Here is a 19,995-nt window from a genome sequence, read left to right as displayed (position 1 = left end):
ATACTGTAGGAAGAGCTGCAGTACAGCCATGTTGTGCCCTTTGGAACTTTGAAAGAGCATGTAAAGATTCAACCCTCTCAATCAGGATGTAGTCAGTATTCGCTCACTTTCCTCTGCTTAACCAAGGGTACCAGTAATAGGTACTGTATCTATAGTACAGTGGGATCGTGTCTATCCTAGTAACGTATAGTAGATTTTGACTGTGCTAAATAGTTTGCCGAAAAAACAGTATATCAGCCTTGGAAAGAGTTGCCTTTGTAAACTTTGAAATAGTAGGTATGATCATTCCAATAGTCACAATGTACTTCAGCCATATGCTTCAGCTTATTCCTGATATTTCTTGACAATGCTACTATCCAAGCACCTTTCCTTCCTTAATTCTGTCACTGTGGATTTAGATTTCAAGTAGCTGTTTGTGCGTAGCTTCTGAGCAGAGTTAAGGTTGTTGGTGAAGACTATCCCTCAATTTCGTGATATAGCAATCAAGTATTTTAAAGCTGCTACCTGACTTAGTCTTTCTCAAAGACCTTTGTGAGTATTGCTCCCGAAAAAATCACACTCAAACATTGATTGTACTCACAGTTACTTTGTTTGATATTGTGCAAGCACATAGTAAGCAAAGCTTGAGGTAAATGCATTATATCAGTTGGAAAAAACTGTCAAGTGGTTGATATTTCCACTTATATTTTAAGTATTGCTTTTAGTTATCAATTGTTAACCCATTTAAAATAAGTAAATGCAATATTTCATTAAAGTTCACATTATGCTGAATTCTTGACTTGTTTTCAGTTCATTTGACTCTAACTGACATAAAACTATGAAGTAAAACAAGCATATGCAAATGTAAAATATAAGATATATAAAAGTACAAACAGTTCATGTAGTTCTTAGTATGCACATTCTTCAGTATCTGTCCTGGATAAGTTGTGGGTCGAGAGAAGATGAAGGGAGGAGTTGAATCAGGAGGCGTCTGGTTTCCTCCGTCTGTGAATGCATCTTCCAAAGCTGATTCTCCAGCTCACTGTTGACCAGGAGTGCTGAGAACTCACCATCTGCACACACACCAACAAACAAAAGTAAGAACTCCTAAATTACCATTCATGTCTATTTCCTCATTTAAACAAGTATGTAAACAACAAATACACAACCTTTTTTGAGATTGAGTACAGTAGCTATGCCAAGCTGCTGTATTTTAATGTCCTGTTCTTTCAGAAAGTCCAACAGGTATTTGGACATGCAGCTGTAGTGAGGTCTCAGCAACTGGATGATCTCCCCTATATGAGGTAGAAACATGAATACATGCCGTGTATAATAATTCTACGAATAATCTGTAATCCAACAGTAACACTTGAATTTGCATGGGATATTACCAGTCATTTCTACTTGGCTTATGATGGCAGCACTGGCGTACGACAACTGAGGGTTTCTTGTGTGTCCAGACAACTTCACTAGTCCTGAAACGTGCTGTGACGTCATTATAGCCGATAACTTGGACTTCAGCGCATCTGAAATTGTGAATGTTAAAGTTGATATCAAGCAGGTAAAATATTAAAGTAAATTCCTCAACAAAGTTTCAGCACAAAAGACAGATACCAATTCATAACTCGCTCACTCACCTGAAGTCATAAGGCCATGTAAACATGATGTCACATGCAGCAAAGTCTCATCTGACGTGCTGGGGGCTTCAAGGACGCTGAGCAGTCCTGATAAACACAGACTTTCCATCACAGCCTAGATAACATAATTTGATGAGGAGTTAATCAGTGCCATGCCATTAACTTATGAACACCAACGACAACCTACCTGCTGACCCATGCACAAGCTGCTCAGATGAGTGATGATACTGGAGCTGTGTGTGATTATAATAGAGCTGGATCTGTGATGATGAAGCCGCTGACCTATCACATCCAGCATCCCCTCACTCACCAGGGCCTCCTGAAATCAAACCAAGGGCATATTTTTGATACTTCTGCCATCCATTTTTACTGATATTGAGCCATTTTGTACCATATTCTAGGAAAATCTAAAAACAATATGCCACTACTTTCATACAGTATTTGGTGGGTGAGCAGACAATGTAGACAGTAGTGTTATTGCCGATTCTGTCCATGCAGGAGTAGAGGAGTTGAGCAATGCTTTCAGCGGTGATACACAGTCAAGCTCCATCAGCTGCTCCTGGATCAGAACTACACATAAAATGAGAAAATCTGTTTCCTTTAAAATCAAAATTTCTGGTTTCATTGTTATAGTTACCATTCTTAGAGAGAAGTTGCAGACATCTGCATGCTTGCACTGAATTCTGAAAATGAGAGCAATTTTTCAGAGGTAAATTAAATTGTGTATCAGTCCATTTAAAATGTGGTGATTAGTCTTTGAAGTCATTAGAATTACTTTGTGCACTGAGGAGGATGTAAGAGTCAACAGAGACTTTAACAGAAAGTGATGTCCAATGCTGAGCAACTTTGAGTGATGCTCCTCAACGCCAGCAATGTTACACAGAGCACAGCAGCTGTAAAACTGAATCGCAGAATCTGAAGACTGCAGCAGGAGTACCAGGACAGGGATAGCTCCTGCCTGACACAACATTCTTGTTGAGCAATCTAAAAAGAAAAGAAAAGAAGAGGTTTCCAATTAAATGTGCATGTCATACAGTTAGAAATGGCAACACGTTGTTTATTGATGACAGCGTTGAACCCACCTGATTGTGTGAGATGTAATAGTGCCCAAACTGCATTCTGTTGCACGTGTGGATCATAGGACTTGGCCAAAACCAGCAGTGGCATGATTCCATCAGCCACAATAGCATCTCTGTTTGATTCTGCATGATGCAGAACACATAAGCATTTTAGGAGAAAAACATTGTTTCATTCATGCGGAAGAATATGATTGATTTTGATTCTCAAATGATTGATTGAGAATAGATAGGTGTAAGATTGTTTAACAACTTAAATATTCTGCATCGTGAGACCAGTCTGCAAAGTCTGTACTAACCTGAGGAGGTCAACAAGGCGAGACATGCGCAGGAGTGGCACTGAGTGATGGGATCACCAGACTGGAGCAACTCCAGCAGGGGCACCAGCATCCCCAATTCAATCACCCATTCTTTACACACTGAAAGGATTTCATGTAAAGGAATAAACCATATTTTAATTTGCACGTAAGTGGTTTACCATTGTATGTACTTACCATTATTCTTTACTATCAGATTAACCAAAGATAGAGAGATTGTCTTTTGCACATCCAGGTCAGCTGAGAAAAGCAAGGTCATGATGGGCTCCAGGAAGGCATCTGGCAAGGGGCAGTCCACTATAACACGCAGTACAAAGATTAGTCTTGTGAAAACAATGGTTTCGTTCATTTGCATATTACTGGTCATAGCCTGTACAAAGCTTGTAACTACTGCTATGTGACAATGGAGAAAGTACCACAAATAAAACAATCACTTTCCCCTGTACTTAACAATTAATCCTAAGACTCAATGTAACATATATTTTTCATTTATGATAACACCTTAAATTGTCAGATACTGGAAACACGTTGTCAAAATAATGGAAAGAATACAGTTTGATATTTGCATGACACTGGTCAGCCTGAGGGTTGAAAGCTGTTCTGCAAACATAAGCCATTGCCCTCAGTCTTTGTTATTATGTAGATTGTCCGAAGTTGCACTTTTCTTGACTTACAATGACTGAGATGTAAATAATGAAGCGCTGCAGCCCTTTGTAGTTCAATGTTTTCTGAGGCTGCAAATCTATGCAGTGATTCCAGACATGCCTGATGGAGCAGAGGGGTTTCATCATCTAAAAGGAACATTTTAAAAAGTGTCATCAATAAAACATCACCAACAATAAAAGAACTGTCACCAAGAAAACATTTTGAATTGCATTTTAATACAATGCATTGGGGACAGTTTTGAAGAATAATTTAGCAGCGTTAGTTCTCCTTTAATTTGTATCAATCTAGAACTGCTCATTCATAACTTAGAGTTTAATTAGCCTTATCAACTGGCTTAAAACAAGAAAAGCAGGGTGAACCGAGTTTTCCCCCCACAACTTCAAAACACAAAGAGCTAAAACAGGGACTACAAACGAAGTCTTTACCTTTATATGACAGTTGTAATGCGTACAAATCATATGTGTTTGTCCTCTGGAAACTCCTCACAACTCCTCGTAACTCCCTGCACACACTCCTCACGTGTGATTGCAATTCTTTGAGCAGTTGCACGCAATTGTCACAAAGCCCAGAAGCCATGTCTCCATCTCCATTCAGAAGGAACAAGGAACCTGTCCGTTTTCCTGCTGACGTCATACTAGGGGCACACCTACAGGTACACCACGTGACTAAAATAAATAATTAACAGACGAGAGCGAGAGAGATTTGCATTTCCTGTTAGTGTGTTACGTCACGAGCTTGGCTCCTCCCCCTCGTTCTCTTGGAAACCGTATCGGCGTTGTGTTGAAAGGGACACGAGAGCTACTGCAGGCTAGCTAGTCGGCTAACTGCCAAACTAAGAAGCCTTACCTGTGCGTGTCTTTGGAGTTTGGTGTATTTGTAAGTCCCACTCAGTTCGGTTTGAAACTCATGTGGACATAATTCAGCCGCGAAAAAAGCGTAGCGTGCTATTAAGTGGAGCTTTTAGTAGGTGTTTCCGAGCTACTCTGGACCGGATAACCGTTAGCTTGTCGCTATGGTAGTTTTAGCCTCAGCTAAGTAGACGCCATAGCAAATATCCTGCGTCTCTTCACTTGCGTGTTCTTGTACTTTCATTCGTATTGTGTGTAGGGCTGAAAAAGTTGTAATCTTGTCGCTCTCCGAACCAGCATTAGCTTAGGTGACGCGGTAGAGATTTAGTAATACAGTTATCCCTGTTTGTTTACCATGAAAGCCGCCCTCCTTGGATTAGTCTGCTCTATTACACAGAATGAGAGACACTGCATCGCCTGAGAATGCCAGCAGGTGAGTTTCCTGCTAGTAGACCAGTACACACACACACACACACACTTTAAATGAATAAATATCTGGCTTTCAATTCAGTTGTCCTTCTAAAGGCTTTGAATCATCATCTTTCTAGGTGAGAGTGATGCCCGGGCAAAGACTCGGGACAGATTCAATGAGGTGTTCAAGAAATACACTGAATCAGAGAAGAAAAAGTCAAAGAAGAAAGGCTCTGAAACCCAGGAGGTCATTGTGGTATGTTTGCTTTGAAATATTTCATTAAGGTTGAGTCTTTACTGAGTTTGTCCATCATTTCCTTAGTCATTGACGTATATTCATTGGATATTTGAATCTTCTCTGTCCCTTTTTCATCAGCTTCAGACCCTGAAAAAGAATCTCAACCTTGACAAAGCCACAGAAGATGATGAGACTATTCTCCAGAATACATACCAGCCTGAGCAGGGCAGCCCTCGCTTCACCAAGAACACACGGCGAGAGAGGGAAATAGCAGAAAAGTTCAACGTCAGTAATAGTATAAACCATGAAGAGGGGATTGAAAAAACACCAAAAGAGAAGAGGAAGAGTAAGAGGGAGCTTCCTTCACTGCCAGTACCATCTAAGGACACCCCAAGTTACATTCTGAGGGACTCAGATGCTTCCAAGTCTGAGACCTCTGCTGAGCCTGGTGATGGTGGTGGAAAGGACGCAAAGCAAAAAACAAAGAAGGGGAAGAGTAGAGGGCGCATGGTGGAGGAGGCAGAGAGTAGAGTTGTTGACGCGGACGATGAACTGCTGCATGAATACCAGCAGCAGGTTGCACAGGTGGCTGAGGAGAGAACTTTGAAGAAGACAGCAGCCAAAACAGACGACAGGAATGCAGCCTCCCCTAATATGATGCTGAATAATGATGTCGGGAAGAAGAAAAAGAAGAAGCTGAAATCCGTAGCTAGAGAGTCAGAAGAAAGGTGAGTAAATCTACTGGTTTAGTCACAGACATGAATTCGGCTGCACGTTTTAACAACGAATTTGATGTAATTGACAAGGAGTTCTGGTCGTTCTGCTCCACCAGGGATGAAGATGAGACTGTTGATGTGGAAAATGAAACTGAATCCAAGGGCAAGAAGATAAAGAAGAAGAGAGATCAACGTAATGCGAACACAGTGGCAACACAAACGCAAAGTCCCGTGTAAAGGATGGTGGTACAGCATGCGGCACGATTACGCTTCATGATTATTCTCGTCTTTTTTCCTCATTTTCAGTTGTAAAGGAAGATAGTGAAACAGAGAAAGAAATAGCCCAGAAACCCACATTTGATGACAGCCTGGTGCTGGGAGTGTACGTCCACAGGACAGATCGTCTAAAGACTGACCTACTGATTTCACACCCCATGGTGAAGGTCCATGTCATTGATGAGATGACTGGAGAATATGTGAAGAAAGAGGACAGGTAAGAATTCATTCAATCTGTCTCGGTTTCCAATGTTGTTTCTATTTCCGTCTGCATTCGTTCTGGGATATTGCATTGTAATGGGAAACACAGGGGCTTTGATATTTGTGCTCTAGGGCTCATCTGGGTAATAAGCAGCAGCATGGTGGTCTCACTTTTGAATAAATGCAGTATGGACTGGATGTAAACATGTAACTTTAAAAAAAATCCTTTATTATGTCTTTGTAATGTTTTTCGCAGCCATCGGCCAGTTGCCTCATTTTACGAACACGAGAACATTGAGCATATTCTCCCCATTATGACTCAACCTTATGACTTCAAGAAGAACAAATCAACCGTTCCTGAATGGCAGGAGCAGATCATCTTCAACGAACGCTTTGGTTACTTTATACAGCATCATGACGGAGGCCCCCGAGTTATACTCTTCTTCGAAGTAAGACACGTGTGATTTGGAAATGTCTATGGGTGAAGCTAATTTAAATGCATCTTTCTTCAAATCATTTTCATTCCAATGTGCCCCAAAGATTCTGGATTTCACAACTATGGAAGATGCCAGAGCCAATGTTGATGTTAACAAACAGGAGCGAGGATTTAGAAAAATCGCATGGGCATTCCTCAAGGTACGACAGTTAGGCTGCGACTGTGAGAAAATCATTCTACATTTGCTTTGGGATTTTTCCCTCTGTGGTGCTAATGTGGTGTTTCTCCCTGCATCCTCAGCTCGTAGGCACCAATGGCGTGCTGAATATTGACAGCAAACTTCGCCTCCAGCTCTTTTGCCCTCCGCCTCGTGCAAAGAAACAACCTAAAACAATTGAAGTGTTAGAGTGGTGGAGGAAGTACCCCAGACACAGATACGCATCCACCCTTTATGTCACGGTGAAAGGCATTCAACTCCCTGAACATGTAAGTTACTTCCTAAATGACAGCTGCTGCTATTCATAGTGTCTCTGTGATAAACATTGCAAACATATATTCATACTTAATGTTGACAATGCATGCTGTATTTTCTGTGAATATCTTTAAGGACAAGCTGTATAATGTTGTTGTTAATTCTAATCATGCACTTTCAGATACTCTGGGACAATATTGAAGTCAAAGCCACCAGTGGATTGAGTAAGATGTGGTCAGAGATTTGCTTTTTGTTTTGCAGGTGGACCCCGGTATTCGTTCCATGATGGCACTACAAGAGGAGAGAGGAAGCACATCCTACAGTGAGCTGCAGAGTGAAGTCACCAGGAGAAGCCTGACGACGCATTTAGACAACAAGCCGGCCATCTTCAGATGGAACAGAGTACCTGGCCAGGTTAGAAGAACTACAATTCACTCATTCATCATTAAATTAAACATTATTAAACCATTCCGAGTTTCTCATATCGTGATCCCGATAAGTCCTATCTTTGAGTGTTTTGCGTCGTTACAGGTCTGTCGGATTCCTAACAAGCCAGTGTTGTCGTTCCGTGGTGGTCAGATGGGATGCTTCACTGTGCGTTTCTCTCACGCCGGGACAATCCTGGCTGCCGCTTGTGCTGACAGAGATGCTTTCCCGGTGGTCGGTAAGCAGCAAATCATTCTGCATAGCTTCCTGTTTTTTGTCTCCTCTGCAGAAATCCTACAGCTGATTAATTTACTATATGCTCATTAGTACTGAGCAGTGTCGGGCATTCAGCTCTCAAACTTGCGATTTTTAGGCAGATATTAAAATAGATAAATGATAATGGGTATTTACTTTCCCCAGTTTATGAAATCCCCTCTGGAAAGGTATTGGCTGCCTTCGGTGGTCATCTCAAAATCGTCTATGACCTCTGCTGGTCCAGAGATGACCGAAGTCTTTTGTCTGCCTCCTCCGATGGAACCGTCAGGTAAATATCTGCATGTTAGATAGATAAAGGTTGGTGTCTGAGGTACTCTTAATAGAAGACAAAAGTGTTCCTCTTCACTGTCCCTCTTCACTGCATCCTTGTGGCGCCATAGCATGTTTTGGGCTTCTCTGTCCCAAGAGAACGACTAATTTCACAACATTTACCTTTGTATTCACCCCATTATTCTTCATGTAATGATAACGGAATATTGCTCCCCCCCTCCCCAGGGTTTGGAATGTTGAGGGACTTGTGGGAAATGCCCAGAAGGTTCTCCCCCATCCGTCATTCGTGTACTGTGCTCAGTACCATCCCACGGCCCAGAATCTGGTAGTGACTGGGGGTTACGACTGTGTGCTACGAGTATGGAGGCTTGATGTTGATGATGTGAACGGCCAGCTACTGCAGGAGTTTGAGGGTCACAAGAATTTCATCAACACAGTTTGTTTTGACGCTGAAGGTAAAACATTCACAAGATTAAATCTCTTAGGCGTAGTTATTCCTGTTGCGTCCTCCTCTATAAAAGTCTGTCGGTGAGCGTGCAAACTTTTAAAGATGAGACTATGGATTGTTGTGAGGGGTAGAATTGATTAGTTTGTTTTGTTTTGTCTGGAAGTTTAAACTAAACTGTGTCTCGTAGCTTTTCTCTCATTGATTTGCTTGTTTTAATCAGGAAGAAGAATGTTCTCTGCAGACAATGCAGGACTTATCATTGTCTGGAAAACTGCAGTTAACGACACTAAGCAGCCATGTCAACGCTGGTGTATAGAGAAGGTACAGGAGAATTCAATTGTAGTATTTACTGGTTTTTTACCTTCTACAATTTGACCTAACTTTACTTAAAGGTTTTGTCAAATGCATGTCTGAGTAGTAATAATTGTAAATCAGTCGGTCCAGAAGTGAATTATGAAAAATGTTAGCTATCTGTTTATCATACTCGTCGTCTTTTGGCAGAATATCGACGAGGGTGATTTAAGCGGGATAGCCATCAACATGCTGCAGGTGCACCCGAATGGACGTTGCCTGCTCATCCATGCCAAAGACAGTGTCCTGAGGATGATGGATTTGAGAATGTAAATCAGATGAGATGATGTACCACTGTACATCCACTGTATTATTTTGTGGATGTTGTTTGTTTTACTTTGCTGCAATTTCATCCAAAATTAGTATTAAGTATCAATTTACAGCCCATGTTCTTTATCAGTCTGGCTGTAAAGAAGTACAGTGGTGCCACGAACTACAGAGAGAGGATCTACAGCACATTCACGCCCTGCGGGAACTTTATCTTCTCTGGTAGCGAGGATGGGATGGCGTATGTTTGGAATTCTGAGACTGGTGAGGACAATGTGCCATTATTCAAATGAAGAAGCCAGTTCGTCCCTGAAAACGCTGACAGAATTTTCAAGCTGTCCATCCTTTTCCATGTTTTCTCAGGTGACCAAGTTGCTGTGTACTCAGAGCTCTGTTACCGTACGGCTCTCCATGGTGTGTCATTCCACCCTCATGAGAACATGGTGGCTTTCTGTGCCTTTGGTCAGAGCCAACCGGTCCACGCGTACCTGTACGATCACAAAGGCTAGTACCTTCCCTTAAAGAAAAATACCTGATTCGACACCAACTATACTTGCTTTTTCCACAATGTCTTAGTGATTTACAGGCACGGAGGTAAACATGTTGTGCTAATAGTATGTCATGCCGTTCCACAGTTTCCCAATTGGCCTCGGCAGACAGTAAAACAGTCAGACACACCCCTGACCCATCCGCGTTCCAGGATACTTCTCCCGCTTTGGCCATGGATGAGTTTGCCCATGCTGCAAGACTTGCACTGAAAATGCAGTGTATCAAAGAGCAACTGGATTCAGTACTCGTTAATAATCGACCTGTATGTGTTGTTTTATTAATAAGTTAGTTATGGTTTCAAAATTGTGTTACCGTCACGATTACAACATAAAGAAAAACTCAACCTGCACTGCTGTTTTTAGGAACCACGGTGTCGATCCCCCATGCCTGATTACATTTATGAGCGAGGTACAATTACACAAGAGGCACTTTACATTACAGCGTTGTTATTTTCATTTATGTGATGAACATACTTGTTTTTCCTGTTTGTAGACAAAGCGGCTTTGCCTCACACTGGGAGGAACCTGACCTCAGATCCTGCCACAGTGAGTATTTTGATTTTTGCTGTTACACATAATAAATCGTGAAAATATGCTTATAAGTTCTTTCCCTCCCCCCAAACTGGGGCTGACTTGACTGGCCTCTGCAGGTTCTCAAACGCGTACGTCAATGTCTCATCGATTTAAAACCCGTGACATCTCGGGGCGGCTCTTCGATGTTGGTAGCCCGTCGCCATGTTGACTCTGCCACTGCTCTTCCCCGCTTTATCCAGATCCACTGGGAGGTTCCCGGCCTTCCACCCATTCCGTTGGCTCTTGAATATGAGGGCCTGATGTTTCTTCCTCCGACCTCTCTTCCCAGGTTACTGTAACCGTGGTTCCCCTTTGCATCCTCAGTGATCTTAGAGATTACACAGGTGTGCTCAAGACAGCAAAGAAGATTTTGCCTTCCATGTTGAGGAGTGAGATGGTATGGAATGCCATTTGGCCCTGAGGCTGGTTGACTTCCTGTCAGCCTGGTTCCTCTGCTCCCTAAGGGGATGAACAGTTTCTCTCTTTCCTCCAAGCTGTCCTCCCTTCTGGTGTCCCTGTGAACTTCACAAAGGTGCTCCTCTACCTCCTCCACCTCCTCCTTTGTTGCTCCCAACTCCCCTGATCTTTTGTTCCCCAGAAACTTTCAACTATGAGCTTTTGGGACTTGAGACCTACTTAGCCTATAGCCTTTGATAAACGGCTACAGGAATAAACTTGACTTGACAGATATTTGAGGTAAATGATTTCATCCGTTGCTTCCTGTCCCTGCAGTGACGTATAGCTCATCGCAAGACCTTAATGCGCTCTCTCAGGTTGTGTTGGCTCTCAGTCATTGCTGGTTTCTCATCCTCTGGTGCTCCACAAAAAGCCTCCTTCAGGCTCTGCAGGTCAACTCTTGCAATTGCAATTTTTGTTTGTTTTCCTTTGTTCCTTTGGCTCTTCTTTCCTTGAGTACTCATGCCATGGGCTCCAGAAAACGAGCTTCTTCACACACCAATCATCTCTCAGAACTAGTTTGTTCTTGTGTTTATCTCTAAACACTCTATAGATGGTCCGCAGTAAGTATGATCTCTGACATCCTCTGAGATACTATCTGTTGAGGGATAGTGTATATTTTGTGATAGACTCAATACAACAATGTATTATCATATTACCACTGAACCCTTTGTTATCCAGGTTATGCTGTGGAATAACATTGTGTAATCAATATTAAACGTTTAAGCAGCAAGTATTTGCAAGATTATTCAATACACTACAGCGATGGAAGTTGAGTCCACTTTTTGCAGATGGGGTTAAATATGTCGTTACCGCCCCTGTCTTTGCTGTGGCCACACTCCATGCTACACGGCTCCGGCTCTCTGGCAGTTCAGCTTAACCCTCAAACTGCCCTTACCTCCCAAAAATGTGAGTGGCTTTGACAGTTATTCACATTGTGATTTGTTCTTGTGATGCTTGTGTGATCAATATGGCATATTCACAATGATTTTTTGTTATGTTACATTTGAATTATTTTCCTTTTTCCTCGCCATTTTTTTTTTTAGGTGGTTTTAGTTCGCTTGGCCAGCATCTAAAAGGAACTTTGTCTCCAGGGCTACAAAAAGTAAGAATATAACTGCTATTGCTCTGGCATGATATAGCAACGCAACTCCACAAAATCACCACTAAGTGAGGTTGTTCTTCCTTTCATCAGACTCTCGCTGGACATGTTCCTTCAGGCCTCCAGGTGGAAACAGCCTCTGTTCCTTTTGTGTCTATTGACTGTGACTAATGTGTTTGGCTCGTCTCATATTCACGCCCTTAGGCTGCTTTTCCACCACTCTTGTTTCTCCCTTCCAGGTTATTTCTCGATCTGACTACAATGCTAATAGATCTGACGAACTGAACCTACGACGTGGTGATGTCATCCATGTACTGTACAAAGACAATGACAAGTGGTGGTTCGGGTGCCTGCAAAATGGACAGCAGGGCTATTTCCTCGCTCCTCATGTAGTTGCAGAGAGTAAGTGGATGGTGTTTTCGTGCGACCGACACTTGCATATAACCCTAAAAGTGCCTCAGTAGTTGTTGACGTATCTTGTTGTTGTAGGTGAATTCAATGAAGAAGTGTCTCAGCCGTTCGAGGCCCACACTGCCTTGACTGATGAGTCTGTCGAGAGGTCAACACCAACCAGGGTGAGAAGTCATAATGATCCATTGACATCCGCCCTGAATTCTATCAGTTAAGACAGAACTGTTGTGGCCACACTTTCATTTAAATCTTTCTCCCCCTTCACCTGTACCAGGTATCGGCAGCCATAAGTTCCCCCGGGGAACTTAAGTTTCTTTCTGAGCATGACACTGACCCAGAGCTGAATGATGTCAAGTAAGTGCCTGTTTTTCTAGTAATCTAAATCAATCCCGTGTAAGTAATTGCTTTCCCCTGTTATCCCAGGGCTATGAGTGTAACTTTGGATAACTGATGAAAGCAATTTATAACATGGTAGGGTGGAAAAACTGCAAGACTGGGGCTTACTAAGGGCTGGATTGGAGACCCCTGGTTAAATCCTCTTACCAATATTCATTCATTCTCACACGCAAGCACATTAATGAGCAAGGCTACATATTTAGATACATATTTTTTTATTCATATATGCAAACTGGCCAGAGAAGGACAAATTAAGCTTGATGATAAGACTGTTTGAAAAAAGAAAACATAGCCACAAACTACTTTTGAAACCTTTGTATTGTTTCCTTCACCAAAGAACTAAAAAGAAAAAGAAGGTTAAGAAGATTGACGTCCCTGAATTATCATCTCGAGCAAGATTTTCAGATCCAGAAGCTTCAGGATCATTAATGAGCACAAGAAAAAGTAGAACAGCAGACAGACCTCTGCCAAAGAGGCCGACTGGCCGGCCTAGTAGCGCCTTTGAGCCTGACGCCTGAACTGAAGAGCTTGCAGTTTTATTTAAAATAGACTTTTGTATTGACAACAGATCTTCCTCCTTCTTTTACATGTTTTTATATGAAATGTATGTATTTTCACATGATACATTTTGCACTTGTAAAAGACTGATAAATCAAAGGTGACTTGCAATTCTGATCATTTTAATATTGTCAGTATTTGACAATGTTTAATATGTTTTACAATGTTTTATATTATTTGTAGTTGTATTGAATAACCAGATTTTGATAATATGCCCTCTAAAGATGAATAAGCCATCTCTTATACTGATGATACTGTACAACAAACATAGATTTGTCATGGTTGTTACTGAAAATAATTTGTAAATTCACCTTTAATGTACAAATGTATTGAATAAATCCCTACTTTTCATATACGCATATTAACATGTTTTTCTGTTATGTTAAATGTACCAATTTCCTATGAGATTTTTAATTCCAAAATGAGAGCTTGGACTTAATGAATAATAAAGTACTTCAGAAAGATTTGATGACATGTCAAATGACACTAACAGTCACAATGTGATTTTACCCATGACGCGGATCATCACACAAACCTTTATTAATAAGATCAAAGTGAGTCTCAAATCAAATATTTGTGAAAAGAGTCCTCTTGGAAGCTGAAGATGTGTGCTGTCCACTCACATGTTGCACTTTAAATGGGCATCTCAGCTGTTCAGGAGAGGGGTCCTTTCACTTTGAAGCAAATGTAAAAAAAAAGTGTTACTTAAAGTTAATAGCCTAAAAATCCTTTTTGAATATTTCACTGGAAGAAAATGCTTACTTTGTTTGTCGGGATCTCTTGTACAGTACATGCCCTAAAAGAAGAAGGCCCTGTTGACAGGATGAGACATGAATGATGTATTTCTGAAGCATCTTCACTTGAACTACACATTTGTACAAATCTGTTCTCCCAAATTTGTGTATGTCCTAAGAAATCACAACTTGTCTCTTGCAATCCTCATAAAAGATCCAAACAATCCTAAGATTTTTTTAAGATTTAAGATTTTAAGATTAAGTTTATTCATCATGTTGCATGCAATTCACACACAAATTACATGCAATTGAAATTAATCTTGCACCCCCTCTTACATATCACACACACAAACACATGCATTTCAGAGGGGGTGCAGGGCAGCCATTTTTCGGCGCCCATGGGGTAGGTGGGGGTTCGGTGCCTTGCTCATGTGCACCCAGGCAGTGCTCTGGAGGCAAACTGGCAACTCAACAGCTACCAGTCTGCTTGCTTGGTCCACACAGGGGACTCGAACCGGGGACCCTCCGGTTCCCAGCTGTCGCCCGGGCAGCAGCATAACCTGGATTAGAATCACGGCCAGCACATTCACAGTCTGATGTGGTCACTGCTATGATTGCACAGGGCCTGATTAACAGCCTACAATGGCTCTTAGTATTTCCCTGAATGCAGAGGATATAAGTTAATAAAGCTCATAATTTCTGGGTTGGCCTTTTTGATCTTTGATAACGTAGAGCTAATATACCAACATGAGAGAATAACCTTGCACTGTGCACATACTTACGCCTACAATCCCATGGCCTCCTAGGATTGCTGCTCCCCACTCAAAGTTAAGATGCTGCGTGATGATACCACCAATTAATGGCCCATACATCATCCTTACAAAACAAAGAGATTTCCAATTTAGAATCCAACTTAGAACTAGAACAGAAACCTAAATGTCTAAAGGACACTACATGGCTTCAGAAACACATTCTACAGTCTCTTTTTTTACAGCCCATATAGTCACGTACCTGTCTTACAACAGGTATATCAGATATCAGCATAGCGTAGGCTAAAGTGCAATTGATAAAGTATAGTCCAATTCAATTTTCCTCCCCTTTCTGTCACGTAAATGTCACGTATAACTGGTACTTTATAATGCACTTCAAATCAATATGTGGCAGCTGAAATACAGAAAACATAGAGAAAGTTCAGTTGTATTCACCCTACAACCCAACATGCTGAAAATACTCCAGACACCATTCCATAAGTGCTCAGTCCTTCTTCATATCCTTGTTCACTACAAAGAGAAGAAGGGGATACAGTATGTGAGTCCCTTTGTTTTATAGCCAAATGACAGGTTAAGAATATAGGAACATAACATATGCAGTCACTCACATTGCACAGGCGATGAGCTCTGGAAACGTGGTAACTAAAGTCGTGCCCAAAAATAATCCACATAGACAAAGCATGAGAACCATCAACCACAGCTGACTATGGATACAAAAACAAACCAAGGAAACAGAAAGAACAAGAACAGGTGAATACCAGCAGGCATTATTTCTGAAAATGTTAGTCTGCTGAGTCACATGTGACCTACAGTAGATCCCATGCTCACCTTGGGATGTGAAAGATGGGCACAGGACCAATCAGCCAGAAGCCGATTCCTGAGGCCAGACTTCCTATCACCATGAACCAAATCCTGATGGCCTAGTAAACACCAGAGTTCATGTGAAATCATTCAACACAAATGCATATTTCATCATTATTCTACTGATTTTATACTCACAGGAAATTTATCACTGAAATACCCAACCAGCGGCGATACCAAAGTATACGGTAACGAAAGTCCAAGCATGATGAGCCCAACATAATCAGTGGTCAGACCAAACTAGGAAAAACAGAGAAACATTAATATACTGTTTCTGTTTGTTGTACAATATATACAATATGTATCATTAAACACATGTGAGAAAATGTAATTACCTTCCTCATAGCAAAAAGGGAAAATGAGGCATCCAAGAAACTCATTGCTGAGGCAAACACAAATACCAAAAAGCCGACCAGGATAAATTTTACATTGGTGAAAAGTCCAATGAAAGAAACATTTGGGGAAGAAGTTGCTTCTAAATGGAAGGAAGCGTTAAAACTGTTTAAATATTAATAATCACAGAATGAATTTCTTATTGAAATAAAAAATAATTGAATAATTTTCCCTCACCGATGCGTGGTAAGCAGAAAATGTTCAAAGGAATAAGAAGCAACACTAAACATCCAGCACCCACAAAAGGAATTAAAAATCCATATGCATGGTAGACCCATCCTCCAATTGGTGGTCCTGCAACAAGACCAAGTCCAGTGAAAACCTCCAAAATCGCCTAAAAAAGAAGAATTAGATTTTTGTTTATGTAATGTGATACAAATGTGATGTGAATGTAATATGAGGCTGTCTCTTACGTTAAAAGAGACATAAAGAGACATGAAAATAGTAACAAATAAAAATTTGGATAATAAACTAAATCGTCACAATTCAGTATTCAATTACGTTTGGTAAAACAAAATGAAGGCTATGGTGTTTTTCATAATAACAGTGTTTTAAACCTGTGTGTCATCATTTGAAATTGCATTGAGGTTATGCAATTATGAAGTTTAAGCTCCTTTTACACTGATAATACTATATGTGTGTATATCACTCTGGGAAATGGGATACAAAACAACTCTCACTATAATGCTTTCTTGTTTCCTTGTGATTCCAATGTCAAATCAACATGGCAGTCAGATAAGAAATATCTATACTCACAAATAAACTTGCAACATTCTCTGGGAATAATGTTGTCATCAAACAAAAACATGAAGTCCAGACAGTCCCAAAGCCAAAACCATTAATGGCCCTCACTACAAAACAGAGAGCGATGAATGTTGTTCCTGCAGGAGCCCACTTAAGAAATCTGAGCAAAAAACAGAGACAATAATTAATAAATATGACACAGTGAAACCACTAAAAGTTGAACATAGGCTGTAATGTGCAACTCCACTCAATGGTAGCAGATGGCTCGTTCAAATTGAGTTGTATAAAGTGTGTAATGTAAATGTGTGCGCAGCAAAGTATGTCTTTGGTATTTCCTGAAGTTGTCTAAATCCGACAATGTTCAACACATTCTTCAACATTGCACTATAAAACAATACACTAAGTAAAGTTGAAAGAAAATACTGTAATATGCCCCCATTAAAGAGATTTGGATGAGTGGTATGAAGGCTTTCCATTGCAGGTGAGACCATTGTCATTTCACCATATGTTTTAACAGTACTTTAACAGTCTCACCCATTTTATCTATTTGTAATTGATCAACAAGGTACAACAATTATTTCACCCTAAATACACCTTGGTTGTGACAAAATCTTCAAACATTTTACAAAGTGGGTATCCTAATGTATGAGCTAGCAGAAATAACCATCATTATATACGAAGAACACAAGACTTACAGGACTTACCCAAAAGCAATGGTGGTGATCGCTGCCACACAAAGCCCCCCAATAAGCAGAAACTTTACACCAAATTTGAGCACCTGACAAAAAATGAGCCTGACTGTTACTGTGTAATAGGATGGACTGGTGTGAAATGAATAAATGAATAAAATACTCACATATTTCCCAGTGAATACTGTCGCTATTAATTGGCAGACCGCAAAAATAGCAAATATGGCACCAACAACAGTCTTGCTGGCTCCTTTCTTTATTGCCTGTGTGGAAATAATTTGCAGTTTACATGTGAAGGATGTGGATTAAATGACAATGAAATGTAAAAGAATTTTGTAGAATTATTGGAGAAAACCTTAACAGCATTTGATAAATTTATAGATTTTTTTTTCCTTTAATCAATCAATTAAAAAATAATGGTTTTGTTTTTCCTCAAACTTCTGTTTTCTTTTTCTCTATTTTCTTTTCATTTAGTTTTATTCTTGAATCAAAACACTTTCTATAGTCAATAATTAGTTTTGGATTGTCAGACTGGGCAGAAATGTCATCCTTTGCTCAAATCTAAACCATATTATTTTGTAAAAATTTTCTACAGTGCAACTTTTCCAAATATTTCCAAATGTAAACGTTTGCATTATAACAGAAATTCTTGAAATTCAGTTGTGAAAGAATTTTGCAGAATTATTGGAAACAGCATTTGATAGATTTATAGATTTCTTTCCCTTTAATCAATCAAAAAAAAAACAATGTTTTTGGTTTTCCCAAAACTTCTGTTTTCTATTTCTCTATTTTCTTTTCATTTAGTTTTATTCTTAAATCAAAACACTTCCTAGAATCTATAATTAGTTTAAGAATCTTTAACAGTGCAACTTTTCCAAATATTTCCAAATGTAAATGTTTGCATTATAACAGAAATACTTGAAATTCAGTTGAAGCTTCAAACCAGTTTGCTAAAGCACACACAGCAGAACTAACGCTGTTCTGGTCATTCTTGTTTATCTATCTTTTCTAAATACCTGCCTGGACTATTATTGCTGTATTGTTGTGTTTTATTCTGCATTTTTGCATTTCCCACCTGCAGTTCTTATTGCACTCTAGACTGTTCCATATAAAACAACAACCAGGCCAAAGAGTTGCAGCAATAATGTTATCTGAACGCTCTTTTGAGACTTTCTCTGTGATATTGAGCGATACAATACATTTGGATTTGATTGCATTTGATTTGGATTGCAACTTAACCTTTTCAAACTAATACAACGTACAACTAAATTCTAGAAACAAATTTATACAGGACGACTTCAAAGGTCATGCTGTTAAATGCTAAATTAAGAAGAAATCTAAACCCTGAGTCGTTTGCCATACAACTACAGATATCACATAAGCAGGAGATTAATAGCTGACCTCAGCAGGGAAAAATGGCCCTAATATGGCGTAGCTCATCATTGCACAGAAGTTGCAAGCTGATAATGATATTATCACCAATATCTGCTTTGCTGAAAACGTCTTGGGCGGATCTGTTGATTCCTTTGGAGTGCTGGAATCTGAAGTGGAATCCGAAGTAGAACAGAATTTCTTACAAATATTACACCATACAAAAACAAGTTATAAAATAAGCAAATTGATTATCTTGCAACATAAAACAGATGAATAAAAACTGTATAATGTGCTGTAAAGTTTTCCATACTGACATTAACAGCAAAAAGGTTCACGCTTTAAGTTGAGGGTCATATTAGGTCAACACTAAGTCACAGTTAAAGTTATTACACAATCATAAAAGTCACTAACCTGTTTGTTGAAGTTCAATCTGTCTTTCCATTTCTCCATTTACAATGTCACAATTACTATTATTCATGTCCAAAGGAATCAAACAGGCCTACACAAGAGAGAGGTGAGAGACTACACACACAACTACACAAGCTTATATATTCTTTTGTGTTTACTCAAGATCAAGCCTGAGATAAAACCTGATTTTCCGGCTGCTAGCAGGGCATGATGTGTCTTTTGCGATCAATGGGAGCTGGCTGCCGCTCGAGAGCCGTTTTATTTTTTCTGCAACTTAATACAGAATAATAGGATGATCGTCTCTGTGCCATGAACACAAATGCATGTGAAGTACAGATGATATTAGAACTACAGGGAATTCCCAGAATTACAGGGAATGTGAAGGGCAATTGTGACAGTGATATGTGGACAGACAGAAAATGTGAAATATGAAAGGTATAGTATTGGTAAACTAGTTAAGAAAAAGTAAGAACATTGTTTTGTTATCTGAGATTAATATGATGTGAATGTATTAGTGTGAGCTTGACACTGAAAATATATACAGAAAATAAACATGCTCATGTTGCTGAATTGAGTGTTGGATAACAACATTTTGTAAATGTTCACACGAAAGACGCTTATTCAGCTGGTTTGGGTGGAGAATCAGCCATGTGGATAAATGTTTCTA

At 40.0% G+C, this 19,995-nt stretch overlaps 3 protein-coding genes across 4 annotated transcripts; 1 reads left to right on the top strand and 2 right to left on the bottom strand.

Annotated features, from left to right (window-relative positions):
• Nucleotides 1-594: 594 nt before the first annotated feature.
• Nucleotides 595-4,304, bottom strand: LOC143006231 (uncharacterized). The gene is made up of 13 exons (XM_076157590.1): nt 4,101-4,304; nt 3,684-3,800; nt 3,187-3,306; nt 2,992-3,111; nt 2,699-2,818; nt 2,392-2,600; nt 2,254-2,299; nt 2,053-2,186; nt 1,804-1,935; nt 1,617-1,731; nt 1,371-1,505; nt 1,149-1,274; nt 595-1,052 (listed from the first exon to the last, which is right to left on the bottom strand). The coding sequence occupies exons 1-13, from the start codon at nt 4,249-4,251 to the stop codon at nt 904-906; spliced, it is 1,674 nt and encodes a 557-aa protein (XP_076013705.1). The 5' UTR covers nt 4,252-4,304; the 3' UTR covers nt 595-903.
• A 115-nt stretch (nt 4,305-4,419) lies between these two features.
• ahi1 (Abelson helper integration site 1) lies at nt 4,420-13,585 on the top strand. 2 transcript variants are annotated; one of them, XM_076157495.1, is made up of 26 exons: nt 4,421-4,956; nt 5,072-5,190; nt 5,311-5,900; nt 6,005-6,081; nt 6,195-6,381; nt 6,622-6,814; nt 6,906-7,001; nt 7,102-7,287; nt 7,535-7,687; nt 7,805-7,937; nt 8,120-8,243; nt 8,471-8,700; nt 8,914-9,014; nt 9,195-9,313; nt 9,445-9,575; nt 9,675-9,815; nt 9,947-10,122; nt 10,223-10,268; nt 10,353-10,405; nt 11,680-11,797; nt 11,935-11,993; nt 12,084-12,116; nt 12,230-12,392; nt 12,480-12,565; nt 12,676-12,755; nt 13,135-13,585. In XM_076157495.1, the coding sequence occupies exons 1-26, from the start codon at nt 4,947-4,949 to the stop codon at nt 13,313-13,315; spliced, it is 3,585 nt and encodes a 1,194-aa protein (XP_076013610.1). In that variant the 5' UTR covers nt 4,421-4,946; the 3' UTR covers nt 13,316-13,585. The 2 variants fall into 2 exon arrangements, with proteins under 2 accessions (XP_076013611.1, XP_076013610.1); XM_076157496.1 differs by lacking the exon at nt 12,084-12,116 and having other exon boundaries at nt 4,420-4,956.
• Nucleotides 13,586-13,907: 322 nt separating this feature from the next.
• Nucleotides 13,908-19,507, bottom strand: LOC143006160 (MFS-type transporter SLC18B1-like). Its single transcript, XM_076157497.1, has 14 exons — nt 19,332-19,507; nt 18,948-19,087; nt 17,714-17,809; nt 17,562-17,635; nt 16,870-17,017; nt 16,291-16,447; nt 16,056-16,195; nt 15,859-15,960; nt 15,688-15,779; nt 15,468-15,563; nt 15,295-15,369; nt 14,872-14,965; nt 14,118-14,167; nt 13,908-14,029 (listed from the first exon to the last, which is right to left on the bottom strand). The coding sequence occupies exons 1-14, from the start codon at nt 19,396-19,398 to the stop codon at nt 14,002-14,004; spliced, it is 1,359 nt and encodes a 452-aa protein (XP_076013612.1). The 5' UTR covers nt 19,399-19,507; the 3' UTR covers nt 13,908-14,001.
• Nucleotides 19,508-19,995: the final 488 nt, after the last annotated feature.

This window comes from Genypterus blacodes, unplaced genomic scaffold, assembly GCF_046128005.1.
Source record: "Genypterus blacodes isolate CSIRO-AG114 ecotype Tasmania unplaced genomic scaffold, CSIRO-AGI_Gbla_v1 ptg000073l_1, whole genome shotgun sequence".
NCBI lineage: Eukaryota > Metazoa > Chordata > Actinopteri > Ophidiiformes > Ophidiidae > Genypterus > Genypterus blacodes.
The sequence above is the reverse complement of the archived record's forward strand: the minus strand, read 5'-3'. Positions and strand labels throughout refer to the sequence as shown.

Bases quoted from the DNA above. Each gene is read 5' to 3' on its own strand.
- LOC143006231 (XM_076157590.1), bottom strand. From the start codon at position 4,251: ATGGCTTCTGGGCTTTGTGACAATTGCGTGCAACTGCTCAAAGAATTG. The intron at 2,819-2,991 runs GTTAGTACAGAC...TGCATCATGCAG, and splicing joins CGCCTTGTTGACCTCCTCAG to AATCAAACAGAGATGCTATT. The intron at 2,187-2,253 runs GTAACTATAACA...TTTTATGTGTAG, and splicing joins GCAACTTCTCTCTAAGAATG to TTCTGATCCAGGAGCAGCTG.
- ahi1 (XM_076157495.1), top strand. The intron at 7,288-7,534 runs GTAAGTTACTTC...TTTGTTTTGCAG, and splicing joins GCATTCAACTCCCTGAACAT to GTGGACCCCGGTATTCGTTC. The intron at 8,244-8,470 runs GTAAATATCTGC...CCCCCTCCCCAG, and splicing joins TCCTCCGATGGAACCGTCAG to GGTTTGGAATGTTGAGGGAC.
- LOC143006160 (XM_076157497.1), bottom strand. From the start codon at position 19,398: ATGAATAATAGTAATTGTGACATTGTAAATGGAGAAATGGAAAGACAG. The intron at 19,088-19,331 runs GTTAGTGACTTT...ATTCCACTTCAG, and splicing joins GATTGAACTTCAACAAACAG to ATTCCAGCACTCCAAAGGAA. The intron at 14,030-14,117 runs GTAAGCATTTTC...TTTGCTTCAAAG, and splicing joins AAGAGATCCCGACAAACAAA to TGAAAGGACCCCTCTCCTGA.